Source organism: Parus major, chromosome 1, assembly GCF_001522545.3.
Source record: "Parus major isolate Abel chromosome 1, Parus_major1.1, whole genome shotgun sequence".
NCBI classification, from domain to species: domain Eukaryota; kingdom Metazoa; phylum Chordata; class Aves; order Passeriformes; family Paridae; genus Parus; species Parus major.
Genome location: NC_031768.1, coordinates 71,582,460 through 71,603,803, shown reverse-complemented (window position 1 = coordinate 71,603,803; position 21,344 = coordinate 71,582,460). Strand labels below are relative to the sequence as shown.

Genomic DNA, 21,344 nt, shown 5'->3' with positions numbered 1-21,344 from the left:
TGAGCAGGGCTTACACAGAGCCAAAGCCTTTCTGTTTTTATATTGTACCAACATGCTGGTGAGGAAAGCTGGGGGTGCATCAGAGGTTGGGAGGGGACACAGCCAGGACAGGTGACCCCAGCTGACCAAAGGGACATTCCAGACCATCTGATATCATGCTCTGTGTACAAAGAGGGGGGAAGAAAGAGGAAGGCGGGATGTCTGGAGTCATGGCTTTTGTCTTCCCAAGTTACCGCTGTGTGTGATGGGGCCCTGCTCTCCTGAGAATGGCTGAACACCTGCCTGCCCAAGGAAAGCAGTTAATTCATCCCTTGTCTTGCTTTGCTTGTGTGCGTGGTTTTTGCTTTCTCTATTAAACCGCCTTAACCTCACCCCGCGGGATTTCTACCTTTTACTCTCCCAGTTTTCCCCCCGATCCCACTGGTGAGGTAGCGAGGGCCTAGCTACGTGACGGATCGCCAGCTGACCGCTGTCCCACCCCGGAGAGCCGGGAACGCAATCTCTGCGAGGCAGCGCCTCAGCCCGGCGGGGCCCTGGCGGCGGGACCCGGCCGGGCGCGGCCGCCCCGCCCTGCACGCCCGCCCGCCATTGGCTGCGGCCGTCACAAGGGGCGCCCCGGGTCCGCCGCCATCTTGGCGCACGAGGGCTCGGTGAGGCGGCGCGAGCGGCAGCCGCGCTCCGGAGCCGCGCGTCCCTGCCGGCACCGCGGGGAGAGAGGGCTCCTCTCGGGCACCAGCCAAACAAGAAACAACCAAAGAAACCACAGAAGGTGCGGGGCGCGGGGGCAGTCCCAAAGGAAGGGTAGTCGGGGTCTGTCCGTGGGGTGGCTTGCAGGCGGGGAGTGGTTACGGAGATAATTGCAGTAAGGAGGAATCATCCTGTTGTTGAGGAGCCGCGGTCATGAGGGAGGTTGGGAGAGCAGTAGCGGTGTTTCCTCATGTGCTAGGCAGGTGGGTCGGCGTGCAGAGCAGGCTGCTGCTCTGTTGCGTTTAGATTTGCTTTTCAAGGAAGACAGGTGTATGCGTAGTAATATTTTTGCGTCTATAATTTCTATTTCGGTCTTCACAAAATGATGTGAACCTGCTGTGCTGGCTCAAGTGATGACCTGGGCTGTGTTGTAAAGAATTTGTCTTTTTTTTTTTTTTTTTTAATGTTAGGCACCATGAGTAGAATGGAAGAGTTCTTGTTGGATGAGAGTAATAAAGAACTTCCTAGAAGTAGAATGAAAGGTGTGAGGTACGTGAATTTTGAGATGGTGGCTTTAATATTTTTAAGCTCTGACAGCGTAATCATCAGGAAATGGAATTGAGAAAATGTACAAAGTAATGTCTGTGTTCTGCAACACTATGGCTCTATTTTTCTGTGTTATGTACCTGAGTAAAATACTCAGTTTGTGAAAAGTTTCAGTATTCGGAGTAAGTTCATGGAGGGAGACATTTTAAATTCAACTTGGTACGCTGTAAGATACTACATCATATTGGTCTGTATTGATTTATTCAGTGTGTTTTAAATAACTTGAATTAATGTGATTAAAACTGATTACATAACAATTTATTCATGCTGGTTCTAGTTACCTGAAATACTGCGTGCCTAACAGCTGTAGTATTACCTTTATGTATGATGAATTCACTGTCACAAAACTAAAGTACTTCCCCAGTTAAGAGAAGGTAACAAATATTTTTGTCGTGTGTTTTGTTAACTGCAGCTTCTTTATAATGTCATTTGGTAAAAGTGGATGAGCTTAGCTGTAAAAGAGCTGGAAGTCACAATTTATTTCTTACTAATATTCCTGATGATCCTAAATCTTTACTTTTATCTCTGAAGGCAATCTGCTAAGCTACTAGAGGAGGATTTTACAGAACCACATCAGAGAAATGGCGATTTGTGTCATATGTCAAAAGCTTTCAGTGCAGAAGGTAAGGCTTTTGGATCTTTTTATTTCCAGCAGTTTTATTGTGTGCACTGCTCACTGTTAATTTTTATTTTATATGGTCTTTAAGGATAGTAGATGGGCTGTTAGCTTTGATTAACATATTGTTTATTTGCTACTTACTCAGTAGTTAACAAGAATAATCAATTCTTTTGATTCCTCTCCTGCTTCTTTTCTTGACAAGGTGATGGACAAGTTTGTTCTAAAAGAAACCTCATTTTCCTCAGTGTTTCTGCATGAGTAACTTTTTTCCAAGAGTTGAAAAATTGTATGGGATGGTGTAGTATTTTTGGGTGTGTCTGAAGTGATTTTTTTTTCCTGTACTTAACTATGCTTTTGAATGTGTGGCGTTTTTTGTCTTTATTCTTTCCATATGATTATCCTGTGCTGAATGTAGTAACATCCATAGCTAAGGATAACAGATAATGCCCTAATCGTTACACATAAATCAGTCTTTGTAATTCTCAGCTAAGTTTTATATCTATCTCTGTCTGCATTTCTATTTGTAGCTCTTAAATTCTCTTATTAAAAAAAGTTAGGGCCCTAATTCCTGTTGACTTGCTGAATACTATTTAGAAGACTACTCTGGTGATGGTGTATTCCTGTTGTCTTATGGATTAGGATGCCCTACAGGAGTGGATTTTTCTGTGCTTGCTTTTACAGTGTTGCATGGTGATGGGAAGGATGAAGAGACTGATTTGTTTTGTTTCTCTTCTCCAAAAGTAAGTTGATCTAAAGCTTTCCGTTCAATAGTCACTGTGGAGGTGTGGAGTAGCGATATTACAGGATCTTGTGAATTTTCATTGAGAGAGATAAAAGCAGGCTCAGGTCCTCTCTGAGCTCAGGGTCTGTGCTTTATGGCCACCTACATCCCCAGCAAGTGCACTTCTTGTCACACAGTGTTGCTGTGTAGTGCATGTCAGATGTCCAGAGCCTGGGTTTCGAGAGGCAGATTTTTACAATTCTCAGTAGTGCTGCATATTGCCAGATCTGTTCAATGCTCCTGCATGCACACAGTGTGCAAGGAAACAGCTCATAAGTATCTACATTTTCTGACACTTTTTAAGTTCGAAAGACTTAAAAGATACTAAAAAAAAACCCAGCTTCGCTCTGCCCAGTTGTGTGCAAGTTCTGAGGTTTTGTTTCTGCATCTAAAAAAAATGCCTTGTGCATGACTCTTGTGTGTTACAACATGGTAGTGCCATTGTTTCATAGAAATTTATGTTTTGGACAAACATGAAATATCTCTTTTTTTCTTATGAAGTTCAGGTTTATTTATTGCAAAATCTAAATTAATCAGATCTTCGGCAATTCAGCCCTGCGATTAAGCCTTGAAAGGCTTAATTAAAGGACCTTTAATTGAAAAGGTACACTGAAGAATCTGGTTCAGGAATCCAGTATGTTACAAGTTTTGCATAATAATGGGGAAAATACTAAGTGCAAACAGTAAGTCAGGATTCCTTTTACTAGGAATGCTTTTTATTTATCACAGAGGCGCACTGATAGCTACAGATGTTCTACTTGGGAGCTCTTTCCTTAGACCTCCCCTTGTACAATTCAACAGCACTTACTTTGAAGCTTGGTGTAATTGAAATGGTGGCAGGGGTGAATACTGAAGGTGAAAACAGATTTATAGAATACCTGTTCCTGGGATTTGGCTGTAACCCTGTGGTTGAACATGTTTTCCTTTTTCCCTCTGAATTTAGAACACAGCGGACTTGAAACTTGGGCTGTTTGGCAGCAGCTTGGAAAGACGAGCAAGGTAAACCTTGATTAAATTTTTTCATGTCTTTAAATGGCAGCCTGAGGGAAGACTTGGCCAAGTATGTGATTCCAGACATTTTCCTTGGTCTGATTTTTTTAATGTGTTCTTTAAACTTCACTAACACATTGTTCGTATGAGTGCCCAATACTGTGGGAACACATTGAGTACAAATATTGTTTCACTAAGAGGCAGCAAAAAACAAATTGGTTTGGCTTGAAAACATATGAAAGTTTTAAGCACCTGTGGTAGATGGCTGACGAGGGTTCAGAGGGAGGGAGATTTGCTGAAATTCCAGGCTGTGGTAGGAAGGACTGCTTCCTTCCCCCCACCACCTGCTGATCCTATTGCTCCTTCTGTTTCAATAACCAGTCACAACTATGTAAAGATCAGATGCCAGCAATATTCTGTGGTATTGACAAATCAAAATTACACTCACTTGTTTATTTGCCCGGTCATTGTGAACCTAAAGGAAGTCTTAAAGTAGGTATCTTCCCCCTGCAGTGTTATTGTTGTGAAGATTAGTGTTCATGCAAATAAGGATAGTCCTAGATAATTCTTTCAGGTCTGTTGCATAAGGAAACTGTTCTGAAAGGAAGATGTAGGAAATTTATCTTCTGAGTTTGGTGCATGTAACACACACAGCTAACCTTGCCCAAAGTGCAAGTTTTCATGTGTGGCTGTCAGTCTCTGCAGCAGTGTTCTCCAGATGCTCTCACCGTTGGTCAGACACAGCAAACTGAACCCAGGAAGAGCAACACAAGGCTTCCTTCCTGGAATAAGGCTGGTTTATGCAGACTGCTTTTGTGGCAGTCTTGTCAGCTGTTGTAGAAGAGCAGCTGTGGGTCATCATACAATAGTATTTAAGAGCCTTCCTAACAGGTTGCCAGTAAATGATTTTGATGTCATTGGTTATGTATTCTAAAGATTTTAACAGTAACAACTGAGAAATGAATCCTGGAATGTTCATAGGTATGCATTTACTCTCAGTGAGGATAAGAATCACTACCAGCTACTAAAGTTTTGTTCAGCCTTGCCAAAATTGTCAAATGAAAAATAGCTACTTTTAAGGGGGTTATAGTAAAAAGCAGATTTTTGTTTGTTGTTTTGGAAAATAGCGTATCTGCTGTATATGTGAATTAATCTGTTACACAAGTAGGTGTGTGTATACTTATTTAATGATTCTGAAATACTTGTGTAAAGTATTTGTAGGAAGCTTGATACTTTATTTAAAATGCATAGGTCTTTTCTTAAAAGGTTTTTGTTTGCAGGTCCTTCAGTCACAATACCAAAGAGAAAAACGTTCAGCACCCATTCTCTTCCAATGGTGGGCTGAGTGATGGATCAGCTCTAGCTCCATTATCCGATATGGTGTGTTAACATGGAATTTCCTTATATTCTCACTTGGTTTTGTACGCACATAGTTAATAGTGCACTTTGTAAAACGAAAAACCCTGCAGCCTTAACAGTTGCATGCTATTGTTCTGTCTTATGGTATGGATGTGCAGCTACAGTATTCATAAAATAACTTGACAGAGAAGTGCAGCTCAGACACAACGCCCCCATGAGATCATAGCTGCAGACTGTTAGTTCTGTCCAGCTGCTGTGAAATGATGTATTTTGAATTCAGCTTTTCTTAAAAGATACCCCAGGTGTCACAACATTTGAGATGGGGACTTCTTTATTTGTTTATAAATTTGGAGCATCTGCAAGGCTCATGCTCACCTCCTTAAAACAGTAATTCAGGGCAACAAGGCTGTTGGACAAATGGATATCTCTTTTAAAATTCTATTAAATTTCTTAACCTCATCTTTCTAAATGGGGTTTATGAAGTTTTAGACCAGGAGAACTTAAACTGTGGATATTTTAAAGTGATCTATAAGTAGCTATATATCCACTGTGGGTATTTTAAAGGAACTATATATCCACTGCCAATCATGTTTTCTTCTGTAGAGATTTTCCTGTACACTGACCTTGAAAAAAATCATAACTTGCAAATGTCTGATGTGATTGCTTAGGTAGTTTTGTTACAGTGCCCATTAAAGTTTGAAAATGGTTTTCTTGTATCAGCAAAATACTGGGAGCTAGCTACATTTTTAGTGGGGGGTTTCCCCAAGTGATATTCCTAAATATTTTACTTTTGTTCTAGGCTGCAGTATTCCCATTCTTCAATCTTCCATGTTTTTTTTTCTCTGTATTAGTAACTTTATTTTCTTATTTTTTCATGTACTGTTTTAATTTGGTTTTTGTATGTGAGTATGCAATTAAATTGTTAAAAAAAATCCAAATTTAGAATCTCTTTCAGAAATACTACAGTGTAAATGTTCTCATTGAAATTCAGGTGAGCCAAGTATTTTGTGCCTGATGGTCATTGTGGAGCTGCTAATTGTCTTCACATAGCTCATCAGTCACCCACATCAAATGCCTCTGTCAAAATGGTAAATTGCTGTAGACCATCTTGTCTTTCAGTTGTGTAAACAACTTTTTTTGTTCATTGGCAAACCTTTCCTCAGGATTACACTGGGCAAGATATTGATGAAGCCTTGGGCATAGCTGTTAGTAATCTTGGCCACTTCCATGATGCGAGCAAGGTGGGTGAAAATCAGCTAAATAAATCATGAAATGATAAATCCTCTCCTGGGCTGAAGGCTTTTGTTGTGAATACTCACATTAACTCTCTATTTATATGTGCTTTTCCTTCCTTTGTTTTGATAATCTGTTTTGTCTTTGAACTGTTCATGTTATTTCTGTGAATACACAGCCTTAAAGTCCAGGCTACAGCCTGAAAAGTAGTCTGAAAAGGAGTACACGAGCCCGTGCATTATTTAAAGTTAATAGGTCAATACATACATTTAGCAGAACCAATGTAAGCCAGTCAAAGTACAAAATTTGTGTTTCCTTGGATCAGGGTAAAAGTCAGCTTTTGTTTTTGCTCTAGCAGCCACTCTGAATTTTAATTCTAGTGTGTCTCTTTCTGCGTTTAAAGGTGGAAAAAATGTTATGAATGCAACAGAAATAAAATATGCACCAGAATGTGCAGAAAAAATGTAAACCAAGTAATACATTTATAAGCACAGTATAAAACATAGGAAGAAACCTTAAATACCAGATAATGCTGTTAATTGGTCTTATTGAGTCACTTTTGACCTTTATCAGTGATAATTAATTTATTTATACTTTAACTCTTCTTACATGTGCTGTAGAAAATCTTTCAGTTCTCTTTGCCATCTGTTTGCATTTTACTGGTAAGATACACAGTAATGAAGTACTTAATGTTTCAAAAGCTTAGTTCTCTTGACTGTGGTCTGAAGTGTCACTGAGCTCAGGTTTTCAGAAGAGCCTCAAGGGGGGGGGGGTGTTAGTCTTCAGTTCTCCATTCCCTTTCTAATGGCCAGTCTTTCTGTTAAGCAAAGCTATGCTGAATTCCTAACTCATACACTAATAGAATCTTGTGGCAACTTTCCATTTCAGCTGCTATAATATAAAAAAATAACCCATGGGTATGACTGTGGTTCTGCAGCAGCTTTTCAGCAGAGACTGAGACACTGCCAAAGTGGTATTGCGCTATTGAGATATTTTCCTGTAGTCTCTTCATTAAATGTAACTGTAAACAAAACTGATGTTTAGCCAGAGGAAGAATTTTTTTTAAAAAATTTTTCCTTTGTGCTCACAATGAGTTCTAAAAAACAGTGGAAATCTCAGCATGCTGTTATCTGTGTATGGTGCTGTTTGAATGTCAGGTAATGAAAGTGAGACAGCAGGCCCAGGATCTGTTTCTTGCCTCATAGACCCAAGAGCTTCAGTTGAGGAGGATTCAAACAGTGCCAGCTGACTCCAAGTTAGAGAAAAGAGAGGGTTGTAATGAGCTATAAGTGGTTTAATGTCACTCTATATGCTGGGATATCCATCACGGTCCTACTGCTTCTGTTCTGAATTTTAAAAGATGTAGTATTGTGAGAATAATAAAATAATGCATGTTTATTCATACTGAACAAAATAGGTGCTGGAATACCTGGAGTTAAAAGTAAAGCATAAAAAAGACGAAATTACAGAAGCTGCAGATAGAACACTTGATGAACTTATTACTCTTCTGTCAAGGTAGTAATTCAGTTTCTTTAGTAGCATGGCACAGGTGAGTTACTTTTAATCACAAACCTTTTTCTAAGGTGAATGACTAGATTTTTGTTTAGAATTTTCTCATAGCAGTATTTCATAGTACCAGTCTTTCATTTTTACCCTTTTATTGTGGCATCTTGGAGCTGGTTTGCATGGCCGGGAAACACTGGTTTATGCTGTCTCTGCTCTTAAAAAATAACAAACACTAGTCATAATACTGATTTCCTGAAAAAGCTCAGTTTTGAGCTTTTTTAATACTGTTATTTGTGGATGATAAATTGTAACAGCAGGAATAGCAGTGTTGCTGCACCTGATCCTTCAGTCTGGCCAGCTGTGGCCACAGCAACAAGAGTGGGCTGCCCCCAGAAAGCAAGGCAGGCTGGGGTGCAGCTTGCTCAGGAGCTGTGGACTAAGGCACAATGCTCTACGGTTTGCAGAGGTAGTGCCAAGGACCAGAGTAAAAGAAAAGGAGGGGTCTTTGGTATCAAGTCCAGAGGGTTTATTCTCCAGAGGAGTCGGGGACCAAAAGACAAAAAAGAGTCAGGACTACAGCAACTAATATACAGGGGAGGAGCAAGAGTCGGGTACAAATCATCAACCAATAGTGAGCCTAATAGGGAGGAACAAGGGGAGGGGGTTACAGCACAGGGACCAACCGGAGTGAGGGGGGTGGAGAGGATCAGTCATATAGGCCAATGGGGCCTCAAAGGTTTGGAGATGGGCAGGGAAGGGTCTAGAACAAAAGGCAGGGTTTACAATGATGGGCAACCAGAAACCTGGGGTGATTGGAAGAAGGGGGGATTGACATGGACCCTTCTGGAAATTAGGGAAGGACTTTGGGGTGAGTGACATAGGATAAGGTGGGGAGAACTTAGGTTGGAACCACTCCATTTCAGGGGGAAACCGTTGGGGCAGCCATTGGTATAAATAAACAATTTAACAATAAAACACACCACCACATAGCAGGGCTTTTTAAATTGACTTTCTGCACATTTTCAACCTGATAGAAGACCAATGACACTCCATTTCTGATTTTTACAAATACTTACATCTTCAGATTGAGGGGAGAGAGGTGTTAAAGCTCAGGTTTTCAGAAGAGCCTCAGGGGGGTGTTAGTCTTCAGTCTTAATCTTAGTAGAATGAATTGTAAGACCCAACTGTTTATTTTTCAGTTGGATGTGTTTGGAAATATTAGGAGGCTGAAATGGAGGAGTGCTCCTAATATTTAATTAATAAATATTTTATCAGTGTGAATTCTTTAACTTTGTGGTTCCTCTAATAACAAAGTTTGTTTCCCATGCCCCTACTTCACACTGGGGAAGATGATCCTTGTGTGGGAGGTGTATCCACTTTGTATTTTGTGGCTGGCAGCTGTGTGTTACAGTTCACATTTGAGTCTGTGCAGCTGAGTGCATATTAAATTCTGAAAAGTAACGTTTTTAACACAGGAAAAAGAAATTGTTTGCAGAATTAAAGGAGAACGTCAACAACTACAGTTCTAGTGTTGCAGAAGCTAAGGAAGCCATCGAAGAGAAGAAGCAGCACTTGATTGGTGCCATTAGGACAGCAAAGGAATTAAAATTTTCACATTCTCTAAGAAACTGCTGTGATCTTGCTCAGGTAGTAACATTCTTGCACTGTGAAATAATTTATTTTTAAGGAATATATTCACATTTAGATTGAAAGTTTATGGTCTCAGTTTGCTGACTTCAGTAGTGACATTTTTGGGGTATTACATTCTTACCCTGCCTTTTCATAGACACAGAATTTGTATTTGGTCTTGGTCACAGGTTACAGTCTTGTGACTGATGTAAAGCAAAAAAAGGTGGTTCTTGCCTTGAAGGGTTCAGCATCTGAAACAGGAAATGGCGGGGGGAGGATAGGAAAACTGTCACAGTGCTGTTCAGGTGAAGGGTGGTGTTTGGATCAGTTCAGTTTTTTAAACTTTAATCATTCCAGAGCTCTATAACCTTCTCTCCAACTGAACTAGTCCAGAATTCATAGCCACACTCACTTGATCCTTTTGGTCCCAGGCCTTTACTTCCATTCCTTTTCCCCATCATATCTGCCGTTCTTGGAAACCCATGCTAGCTGCCACACTGTATCAGAGCAAAGGTCCATCTTGTAAAGTCCTCTGTCTCTGGCAATGGGGAGGAAAGATATTTGGAGAAAGCATCCGAGAATCTGGGAGGCTGAAGGTCAAGGGTTTTAGTATCAGTAGGTTACATCAGGCTCATTACACTGAATAAACATTACCTTATTCTGTCATAAGCTTGTGGAACGTCTTCTTTAATGTCACTGTAAAGCTTGTGATGGTGTGCATGGGTATGTACATACGTGCATTATATGTACTTGGGCATAGGTAGTGTCAGTCAGTTTCACCTTTTATTATTTAAGATGAGGTTTGTGTAAAATAGCTTCCTATGTTCTTTCAAAATGTGCCACCCAGTTATTTATTTTGAAGCCTTTGTAGTTCTTGTGTTGAGAAAAAGAATGAATAATTCGTCTTTTCATTCTTTGAAAAAATGTGCTTTTCAGAATCATCTACCTGCATCTATTTGTCACTTTCCATATGAAGAAACTGGGTCTTCTGACCCAGAAAAGACATCTAATCTTTCCTTTTTTTCTGTCATTTACTTCCACCTTACCAGTGTGATTTTTTTGGGAACTGGCAGCCGTGACACTCCTCTCATAGGCCTGCCTTTATACTTAGAGGTCACTTTCTCATTAGATGTTGAAACAAAGGAAATACATGACTTTTGTTTCTGTTTATATGCTTAGATTAAAGAATCTCAACCATTAAGTCTTTGTAAGGCAAGAAGACATATTTAAGAATTAGCTGTCGTCTGAACTCTTAGGGTTTTTACCATAAAATTCAAGGTGTCATGCTATAGATAATAGGTGTCTGTATAATCTACTTTCTGTATAATGAAAGCTAAGATTGTATTTCTTAATTTCAGATTATTTATGACTTGAAACTTCCAGTTGAGGCTGAGCTCTCAAGAGTGAAGAATTTAAAGGAAAAAATACTTTCAAGGTAAATAATTGGAGTGAGAGATATACAGAAACATAAAAGGAGGCACTGGTTACCTAAATTACAGAAACTGTTCATGTAACAGTTAAGCAGCAGAAATGGAGCTTCTTCACTTTTTTCAGTTGACTGAAAAAGTACTACTTCAGACATAAGTATTAAATTAGGAATAACAGGCAACACCCTTCATGTGAGGCATCAGAGAGAAGCACTTAGAATTTGCTGCTGTGTAGACAAATACACATGCATTTTAAAAATCATTGATAGACTTCTGCCACTTCTAAAATTCTCCTTCCCTTAAAAGTAGAAATAAATTGGGAGAATAATGGCTGAATTATTTTTTTAATGAATCAGTTTCTGACCTTCAGGTCAGAAATGCTTAAATGCTCTTTGCTTTACTGATTTCTGAAGAAAGGTAAGGAAAATTCCAGTTGCCATGCTGTTCTCACTGGAAGTGACTGATGATTTCTGTAGTAGAAATGAGTAAAATAGTAGATCACAGCTGAGGTACACCTGACCCTATGCAACTTGGTCATAAGGCTGGTCAAGAGTCCTGCAGTTCCTGTGTATAAAGGCCACTCTCAAAAATGATGGAAGGACAGAAAAAAGACGGTGCTACTTTGGAACATCTTGGGGATCCAGCTATATTTCAGGATGTGGAACCACTCTGGGAATACAGTGGGGGGAATATGATTCTGATTGGCACAGAGAGAATGAAGCTTAGCAAGTTGATTATTTGTGTGCTAAACGCAAACAATTTTTGTGGGATCACAGAATCATTGAGATTGGAAGACTACTAGGATCACTGGGTCCAACCATTAGCCTAACACTGCCAGCTCCACCTCTGCCACGTGTTTAAGTGTAATGTTTGCATGTCTTTCAAATCACAAAATCATAGAATGGTTTGGTTTGAGAGGGACTTTCACAGTTTGTGTAGTCCAAGTGTTCTCCAGTGAACAAAGGCATCCTTAGCTAGATGAGGTTGCTCAGAGCCCCATCCAATCTGAGCTTAAACCTTTAACCTTTCCAGGAATGGGGCATTTACCACCTCTCCAAGCCTCTTGTTCTGCTGTTTCACCACTCTTCTGTAAAAACTTCCTTTTATCTAGTCTGACTTGACATTCCCTTAGGTCAAGGGCTAATGGTTTTAAACTGCTGCAGGAGGCTCTACCAGAAAATTTGTTCCTGTCTTTCTAGAAGATGCTGTAAGGTTTTCCTGGTGCCTTGCCTTCTCCAGGCCGAACAGCCCCAGCTCTCTTAGCCACGTAGCTCCAGGGATGGTGCCTCAGCTAATCCCTGGGTGGGTGGTTCCAATGCAAGGCAGAAATTGGGTACCTTCCTGTCATGTAAATTGAGTTCTTGAGTTAGAGTCTGGATAAACTAATCTATAAAGTCCTCTTCAAGAAAACTTGGGCCCTACCTTCCAAGTCACCACAAATTCAGAGAAGTGTGTTTAAATGCACAATGCTAAATTCTCCCAGCTTAAAAGAAAGCTGAAACATGACAAAATCCAATTATTTTTTTTTGCATTGGAAGACTTTTTAAGAACTTCAGCTGAACAGGGGACAAAGGAGACCTGTTGAAGGATAAATATAAAGGTGTTACGTACCTTGTGCAACTCCAAAATTGCACCAAAGGTGAAAAAAATTACAAGTAGCAGGTGCATAGATGCTGAGGCACATGCTGTAGACATAAAACACTGTAGAAGAAAGAGTGGATAGGTTCCTGAAGGGGCAGTGGGAAGGAAGGATGGAATGCTGTTCAATTTTATTTTCCTTTCAGTTTTCATTGATTAAAACTGGATAGAAAAACTAAGGCATTTATTTAAGTTATACTCACAGTTCCATTAACCTAAACGTAAAAATGTTTAAAATATCTTTCTGGTTTTCATTGGTAAAGAAAATAGTTGATAGTGTAGCAGTCAACAGAACCATGTATTTTGGACTTGAGTTATGGTTTTGTTCTTTACAAAGAAAAGAAAATTCTTTGTCTCTGTGCAGAATAATGCATTGAACTAAACTGATTATAGATGTGAAAACTGAGTGAATGTTGCAGTACTCTCTGCATGAGGGAGAAAGCTTAAGACAAGAGTTTTTAAGTATGAACATGAAGATAAATGAGCAGCCAAATCTGGTTTTTGTAGGAAGAAATAAACTGGAGTAGGTAATTATCTCTTACTTTGCCCCTCCATGAATATTGTGCTGAAAAACACCATAGATCTAAAACTGTCAAAATGATTTAGGTATTCTTGTCACCTTCTATAATATTTGTTCTGTTCTCTTGAGATTGTTTCTGAACACTTTGGAGATTTCATCTTCGTTAGAAAATTTGGGTGAGATTAAATGGAGAACAACAGGGAAGTAAGTATTTTTTAATGAAAGAGAATAGGTACAGTAATGTACCTGTTCTAGTGGTTAAGTATTTATTTGAGATCAAATACAAAAAACTGTAGGTGCTTATGGAATTCTAAGAGTATATTGAAGCAAAGCAGATCTTTATATGCTGGTATTTCAATCACCATTCCAGTCAGTCCAGTTTGTGTTTCAGTTCTGATATTTTGGTTTTACTAGTGTTTTGCCCTAGTATATTTTGCTGAATCACTTCAGTTATCCAGATTTTATTTTATGCTGTGTGCTTTTCAACTTCAGTTAGCATTAAGTGATTCAATAATAGAACCAGTTAGGCTGGAAAAGATCATTGAGTCCAACTGTAAGCCTAAAACTGCCAAAGCAACCACTAAACCATGTTGCATGAGTGCTGTGTCTACTATGTTTGTAGTACATGCAATAGAGATATTAATAATTTCAGCACATAAAACTGCATGTAAGTGCAAATTAATCTCTAAAATGAACCGCTAGTACTAAAATTAGTAGTATTTCCAGTCTAAATACTGATTGTGTCAAATGTCAAAAGAAATTTCTTAGTATTAACAAAGAAAACCCTTCTGTTTTTAAAACTACAATTGCTTTTGTTTTATTAGGATTTTTTGTTTGTTGTTTCTTGTTGGTTTGTTTGTTTTCTGTAGTCCTTGACTAATGCTTGAAAAAATGGAATGGAGTTCCTTTTAGGACTGTTGTAGTTAACACTGAATATGCTAAAAACGGCTTATTGCATACTGTAATATTTGAAAATCCTACATATGAGACTGAGTTGTATATGTTAGTACAAAAGCATCTGCCTTTTGTTTTCAACATGAGCTATCTTACCACATTGTGAACATTTTTTTCAAATAGTTTATATTTGTACTTGTGATCTCTGATCATCTAGGTGGGGGGTAGCTCTTGCAGTAAGCTGTGTCCAAGCGTATGTACTGTGTCTGTGACAATTCTTTCTAGAATTCAGGAGTTATGTTACTGGGGGTTTTTTGTCTTTGTATTAAAAAATTGAATTCAGTTTATTTCTAGGAGCTCTTATGAGGCATTTTTCAACATAGTGATACATTCTCAATAAAACCTTTGCTCTGACTTGTGCTTTTCTGGAAACAGATTGAGTTATGTTAATTTGTTTCTAAATAAATTTTTTCCCAAATATAGTGAAGATAAAGGACAAGACATTCATATCCTTGATGACCAGGAAGAAACACCTGATGTCATAATAGAAGAAATACTTGAAGAGGACTTGGAAGGCAAGAGTCTTAGTACCTCATGCTTTCAGTGTTCCATTGTTGAGTGTGATCTTATTTTTGAGTCTTGTATTATGCTGTGTGTATTTTTATATTTTGTATTATTATGTTTGGCTCATACAAGTTCTTTAATGGTGTCTGTTTCAATTCTTTTGGGTATTTTTTTGTTCACCTGTTGAGCTTATTGAAAACTTTTATCACAATCTCTCTCAAAGAGTGTGGAAAGTACTGTCTGCTACGATGATTTACTCTGACTTGTGATTATTGTAGTCCCCTCAGAGTTTCTGTCATTGGCTTCTGGAGAATTGTTTTCTGTCAGTTACCTCAGCTTCTTGAATCTTCTCCCAGGCCATATTTGGCAGGAACAATCAAGTTCCTCGGTTTGTCAGGTTTTCCCTGGATTGTGCTGCTAAGAGTATAGCTGATGGGTCCATGAAGGAATCCTTCCCCTCTGTTAAGACTGAATCTGGTCCAGCATTGGACCCTGCAGTACTGCAAGTCACTGTCACACAGAAGGAAGTCCAGCAGAGCATGCCAGGCTGATGTGCAGGAGCTGCTCAGGGTCTTAGAGGTGTTTTCCAGCCTTAATAAGCTGACTCATCACTCTTTGGAAATGGTGACCAGGAGTGATCCAAAAGAGGCTGTATCTTTGTTGGGGAAATCTTTTAAGTCATTCATACCTTTTGTTCAGATACCAGTTTATACACTGGAAATGGCCAAGAGAAATCTTGCCTCTGTTTTAGATGCAGCATTTCCTAAACTTGGATAAACTGTCTATACCCAGATACCTTCTCAGATTGTTTCAGATGCCAGGTTCTGTGTAGTCTTTCACCCATAGCGTGTTGCAGTTCAGAGGTGGCAGTGCTCCAGGATGTTGCTAATCTGTCTGGTTGGTGTGCCCTGATCATTCATGTGGATGACATTCAATCTAGATTGTGATGTCCACTCTTGGCAGGAAGCTTTGTGGTATAAAATGCTCTTCTAAGACTTGGGTTGTGGGGCTTCTAAAACTGTCTGGCCCATTAACAGCCTTTGTTGAGTAGCTTCAGAAAGAGAAACCTGTCTTTTGTATCCCTAATGGAGGGAGGTACCTGCAGTACAGAGGATTTAGATGCTTAGTCTTGAGTCCTGGTTTACATAGGGTGATTTCTTGGCTAGTTCTTTGTTCTTCATGAACTGAGTAACTATAGGAAAGTGCTTAGCATACCTGTTCTTAAAGGTAGGAGTCTTAATTTCTAATTTGCTTTCTAGAAGCTTTCTATGTCTTTGTTAGAGGGAATAAAAATTGAATTACTCATTTAAATTCAGACTACCACTTTGTGAGACAGCTTTTTGTTTTGGAGGGTAGCATAAGGCAGAGGTAGCTGAAAAGAACAATTTCATCAGGAAGCAAACATGGTAATAGTTTGAAACAAGCATGAGCAGACTTGTCGGATTAAAATCTGTTTCAGGTAATGTTACCATGATTAATGCAACATAAATTCAGTCATATGCCTAATAATACCTGTTGGAGTCACTTGGAGGGTATTTGATAATTTGTGTTATGTCTTACTCAGGTTTGACAGAATTAGTGTTTGTAAGCCATGTTATAAATCCATGCCATTTCTATATTCGGAGATATTCACAGAAGAAAGAAGCATTTGCTTTGCAGAAGAAATTGGAAAACTTCTGCTGTAGTAAGAGTTCCTATCTCTTGCCTTCAGACATTTTGGAACTAGGTAAATGGTTAATTTCTAAAGGTCTACACAGCTTAAAATACTACCTTGCAATATACCTTCCTTAGTATCATATTCTTTCTTTTTTCTCTCCTCCCCCTCCACTCCTTTATGTAATAAAACAGTCCTTATGAAGTTCACTGACTGAGTAGAAAACATTCTAGAAATCAAAATTAAATACAGTAATACATTCTTAAATGATTAAAATTATATCCTAACTCACGTGTTGGTAATCTTATCCACTTCCACATAATGTGTTCAGAAAACTGATGAAAAGCATGTAGTAACTTTATATTTCAGTGGGGTTTTTGCCACTTAACACAGAGCTATAGAAAGTTTGGCAGACATGACTTCTTGATACAAGTCAAACGCCTGCCAGCCTTAAAGATACTGTGTAAGTGAATGTGAAGGGAACTTCTGGTGGCTATGGAGACTAGGCTTTTACTGTCTTTGTGTCTTTATTGTAGCAGTAGCACTTTCACTACCTGTGTAGAGGATGGGAGCAGGGGAGCATTATGCAGAAATGTCATTATAGTTTGTGTGAAATAATTTAAAATATTGAATTTAGTTCTTTTGTATTTGCTTCCATGTAGGTGCTAGAACTTTCATTAAGAGTAAGGAAACTGGAATGTGGAGCCGTGGAACTATAACTGAACTAATTCCTGTAGAAAGTAAAAATCAGAGGAAGAAGCCTTGTGGTCCAGTAAGATACAAAGTGTGTGATGTTGCATTGCTGAAAGTATTCCTGATTGACTTTGGAAGCTCTGTGGTTCTGGTTTTCTCAGGGTATGTTTATGAAGAGAGAGGTTTTTGTCTGTAGTTGTCTTTGACTGTTGTTATTCAGGTTCTCTTTGGAGAAACAAGTCCTTCCTCACCTTCACACAGGTGGATATCCAGACACCCAAGTGGCTCTGGTATTTTCTTCATGCATATTCCCCTCAGAAAAAGTGGCACTGTATTTAAGTGCACAAGTGTACAAGCCTGCATACATTAAAATATTTAACTGAGACTTGAGTTGTAAAAGGGAGCAGGTAAGTACTAAATGATTTTGAAAAATGCATTTTAGTGAGACTTTAAAATTCTGTTTTATCGACATGACATTATGCCAATTACTGCAATAATAACTTAAAATTAAAGTCTGGGGTTTGGGGGATTTCAGGTGTTTGGGTTGGGTTTTTTTTTTTTGCTTTTAAGCTAGTGCTGTATTTATTCCCATTGCCATTAGATGTGATCCCACTGAAAGGCCTGATTCTTCTACTCTGCAAACTATTGAAACCCATGACATTTGTCTGTTTCTGAGGAAACCTGACCAGCACATTGAGGCAGAGCTTGCAGCCGTTCCTCCTTTAGCAGTACGGTGTTCACTGAAGGATGTAGTTCCGAAAAATGAAGTAAGTACAAACTGCTTGAAGTATTTTAGAAACTTAATCATAAGATCTCTGTTAAAGAATTTAAATATGTAATTTAAAATTATCTTATTCCAGTATAAACAGAAGGAAACTCAAGAATACCAGGTGTATATTTTTTTAAGTTAAATTCTCTTGTAAAAGGATGTGTTGCATTGCTTTCATTGGAATAGAAACAAGAGCTTATAGCAGTCTGTCTTAAAAAGCTTGAGACTACAAATGTATATTTCATGTGTAAATCTCACTGCTCATACTTTAGACATGTTCTTTTGTGAAGTTGAAAAATTAATTTCGAAATTGAACCTCTTATTTTGTGTCCGTCTGATAACTATGCAAATAGTAACTTTCTGAAGTCATCCAAACAAAGAATAAATGGCTTCTTAAAAAATTTTAACAGCATCTCTTCAGGGATTGCACTTGTTACTTAAAATTTTTTTGTTATTATTGTAAAGTGTTATTTATTCTCTTTCAGTATAACCACAAGTAAAGTACTGTCAACCTTTAATCCATTACCAAAAAAAGCATATATATTTCAGTGTTATTTTTTTCAGTATTCACTTTTTATTAGGCTTGTTTTATTCTTGCCACATTCACATGAAAATTAACTAAGTCCAATACAGCTGTGCACTTGACAGTACAAACTGTTGGTCAGTCTTGAGGGGTTTTTACCAGTCTGATGTTGACTGAAATATCTTTAAATAGGCCAGTTCTGGGACAGTTTTCACAAGGGTAGGTAAAATGCCTTCCTTATGTGCATTTTCATTTTTTTCTGTGCCTAAAAAGCACAGAGTTGCAGTATCAAACAAGAAATGCATTATCTTGATCCCAGAGAAATAATTCAGTCATGCTTTTTCAAGATAGGTAAAACGTTACACAGGATGCTGTGGAGAGCAGTAATGTGTAAATTGATCAAAATCACGTTGTGCATTTGTGTAAAGACACAAGAAGATAAACTTACATTTCATCTCTCTCAGTTCATGGGAAAGTCATGAAATGAAACAGATAAGACAATTCTGGTTTTTGTATTAAAACAATCTGAGGGGATCTTCAGAAGAAACATGATGGAGACTGCAATTCTTTGATCTGACTCAGTTTTATACAGTTTAATACAGGTACCAATCCATAATAAGAGTTCTGTTCAGTGCTGTCCTGGCTATGGACTAGACAAGTCTGACCATGTTCAGTATTTAATCTGTTCAGATGCATCTGTGCTTTCTTCCTTGCATTTATTTTATCTTATTTTTAATTGCAGTTTGTATTTTTTGTTTTAATGTTCTCTGACATCCTCAGTAACTTTTTCTTTCTAATACAGGATGAAGGTTGGGGAGACGAGGCAAAGACAAAATTTTTAGAAATGGTAAATAATAAAGTTGTTTCAATGGTGGTGTTCAGAGAAGAGGATGGTGTTCTCATTGTGGATTTGAGAAAACCTCCATTTAATGAAATAAACAGTAACATCCCACTGTCTCTCAAGGATGCATTGGTTTTCTTAGATTTGGCAAGGTATGTGTGCCTTCCTTTGGTTCATGCTCCTGTGTGCTGTAACTGAAAACAGAATAATGCTTACCAAATAAAGGTTGCTTAGTTTGGTTGCTTTTGCAGTGTACTGTGTATTAATGTGTGATATATTAACCTTCAGCAGTGTCTGTTGATTTCCTTTTTCTACCTTCACCAGTAAGCACCATGATACACTCATTTGCACTAGTCAAGCTTCATTTAAATAGGAAACTTTATTTTAGAAAATGGCAAAATACTTATTTCTGTATGAATTTTAAATAACAGAAGGGCTAAATGAGAAGCCCTTGGTCTCTCACAGAAAACCATACAGAAATGTGCCTGAGATCTGTTTGATTTCGCTGGTAGGCAGTGGGAGAAGCATTACAGGTAATTGGCTGCACCCCCTGCAAGGTGGAAAGTTTAAGCTATACATATAAGTATGAATCAAGTAATTTTTATAAGATTGTTTTGTGTTTTTTTTAATGAAAAGTTTGAAATTGAAAGGGTTCATTTGCAGTTAATTTTGACTGTCTTTATTCAAAATTTCACTTGGTTTACTTTAGGTTTAAATTAGAGTTTCCCAATCAGTTGGAAAATTGCACCAACTCACACTATAGTCCACCAAATATTCCACAGGAAGGAGAAGAGGTCTTAGTTGTGGTTTGTCACATTAATAGTCCGAGTGATTTCTATCTCCGCCTGGTAAGTTTAGAAATGAAGTCTATTTAGATGAAAGTATAAAAAAACATTTTAATTTTGAGCTATTTATAGTCCGCAATAAATAAGCTACAGCTTCTGTTAAATTCTGTCACTTGACCAGTGATAGGATTCCTTGAGTTAATAGGTAAGATTAATTCCAACAGTCCTTGATTCAGCATAGGTATATTCCAGGAATTCTTAAAATCCCAGAAAGTTTTTGTCAGTTGTGTAACATGATTAATTCCTTGGTGGGTGTGCAGTATTTTACTGGTTAGAATGGTGATTGAACTGTTCAATAATTGTTAGGCTCTGTAATTCACTTTATGTATTCATGACCACTTTAATTCTGGAGGGAAGACTGGAAAGTACAGTACTAGAAAAAAATTATCCCTTTAAAGAGAAAAAATGCCATTAAGAAGGAACATCTGCTGTGCATGTGTGTTTTGTTGTTTCTATTTCAGAGAGAGAGTGTGGAATCTTTAGCTCTTCCAGAGAAAATTCAGCAAATATATAAACAAGAGAATGGTAAAAGCTTGGAAATTTTCTGCCCAGTTGAAGGTCAAGCCTGCATTGCAAGACAGGAGGATGGGAATTGGTATAGAGCACAGATTATAGGTGAAGTATTGATTCTTTTTCTCTAATGCTAGGTTGCAAAATCAGATGTGCTGGTAGGTCAGAGTTACACACTGGATATGAGCAGTAACATCCAGCCAGTATTTTTACTAGGAATTATGGTGCTACTAGGTAGCTTCATAAAGTCAGTACTACTAATTCATACTCTTTTCTGTTAATAGACTGGTTTATACACCTGTTGTTTTTTAAGCAGAGATGCAGCATATTCCATTTTCTAGAGATTGACACTCTGTTACATAATTATTTAAAGTAGTATTTCTCTTATTATTATGGTTTGAACCATAGCTTTGGCTGTTCCAGCCAACCTGTGAGTGTATTTGGTGCTGGTTAATAATTCTCCATAACAATTCCAAAGGGAGTTGGGGGATTGTGCTTATGCTGAGTCTGTGTTGCCTGTATGTGGGCAGCGTAGCATGTCTGTGCTCACATGTTTACTTGGCATGTGTTCAGTGTGCCAGTGTCTCACAAAGGGGGCCAAAATACCAGGGCTGTCATTTCAGGGACCTGAAAGAGCTGGCTTCTAAAGAATACTCATTTTGATTGGGTTATAAAAATTCCAGAAAATTGACTGGGTGATCATATGGCCTGAATGTGCCATATGAAATTTCTGCTCTGAAATTCTGGTGCTTTAACCTGTGTCAGATACTAATTTTTTTTGTTAAAATAACTTGGGTTGTTTTCCTTGAAGGCCTGCCAAGTTGTCAGGAAGTTCTGGTAAAATATGTTGACTATGGCAACATTGCTAACTTAACTAATAAAGACATACGCAGAGTGGAGCAGGAGTTTCTGAGCTTCCCAGAAAAGGTAAATGACTAGATTAAAAACTCAGAATTAACGGCATCAGTGAATGAGAGGGGAAGGAGAAAGTTGTTCACCTTCTGAAATACATAAATAAAATGTTAAGGAACTTCCTTTATTGCCCACCACTATAAA

The 21,344-nt window shown here is 38.3% G+C and overlaps 1 protein-coding gene across 1 annotated transcript in view; it reads left to right on the top strand.

Annotated features, from left to right (window-relative positions):
• Positions 1 to 620: 620 nt before the first annotated feature.
• Positions 621 to 21,344, top strand: part of RNF17 (ring finger protein 17) — a 41,444-nt gene continuing 20,720 nt past the window's right edge. Inside the window, exons 1-19 of the mRNA XM_015641347.1 lie at positions 621 to 769; positions 1,158 to 1,236; positions 1,825 to 1,916; positions 2,594 to 2,652; positions 3,637 to 3,692; positions 4,964 to 5,063; positions 6,206 to 6,283; positions 7,693 to 7,790; positions 9,257 to 9,428; positions 10,769 to 10,845; positions 13,125 to 13,199; positions 14,373 to 14,464; positions 16,018 to 16,179; positions 16,770 to 16,962; positions 17,402 to 17,567; positions 18,895 to 19,085; positions 19,643 to 19,781; positions 20,240 to 20,393; positions 21,100 to 21,215. Coding sequence (XP_015496833.1) covers positions 1,163 to 1,236; positions 1,825 to 1,916; positions 2,594 to 2,652; positions 3,637 to 3,692; positions 4,964 to 5,063; positions 6,206 to 6,283; positions 7,693 to 7,790; positions 9,257 to 9,428; positions 10,769 to 10,845; positions 13,125 to 13,199; positions 14,373 to 14,464; positions 16,018 to 16,179; positions 16,770 to 16,962; positions 17,402 to 17,567; positions 18,895 to 19,085; positions 19,643 to 19,781; positions 20,240 to 20,393; positions 21,100 to 21,215 — 2,094 coding nt within the window. The 5' untranslated portion in view covers positions 621 to 769; positions 1,158 to 1,162. The remainder of the gene's footprint in view (positions 770 to 1,157; positions 1,237 to 1,824; positions 1,917 to 2,593; positions 2,653 to 3,636; positions 3,693 to 4,963; positions 5,064 to 6,205; positions 6,284 to 7,692; positions 7,791 to 9,256; positions 9,429 to 10,768; positions 10,846 to 13,124; positions 13,200 to 14,372; positions 14,465 to 16,017; positions 16,180 to 16,769; positions 16,963 to 17,401; positions 17,568 to 18,894; positions 19,086 to 19,642; positions 19,782 to 20,239; positions 20,394 to 21,099; positions 21,216 to 21,344) is intronic.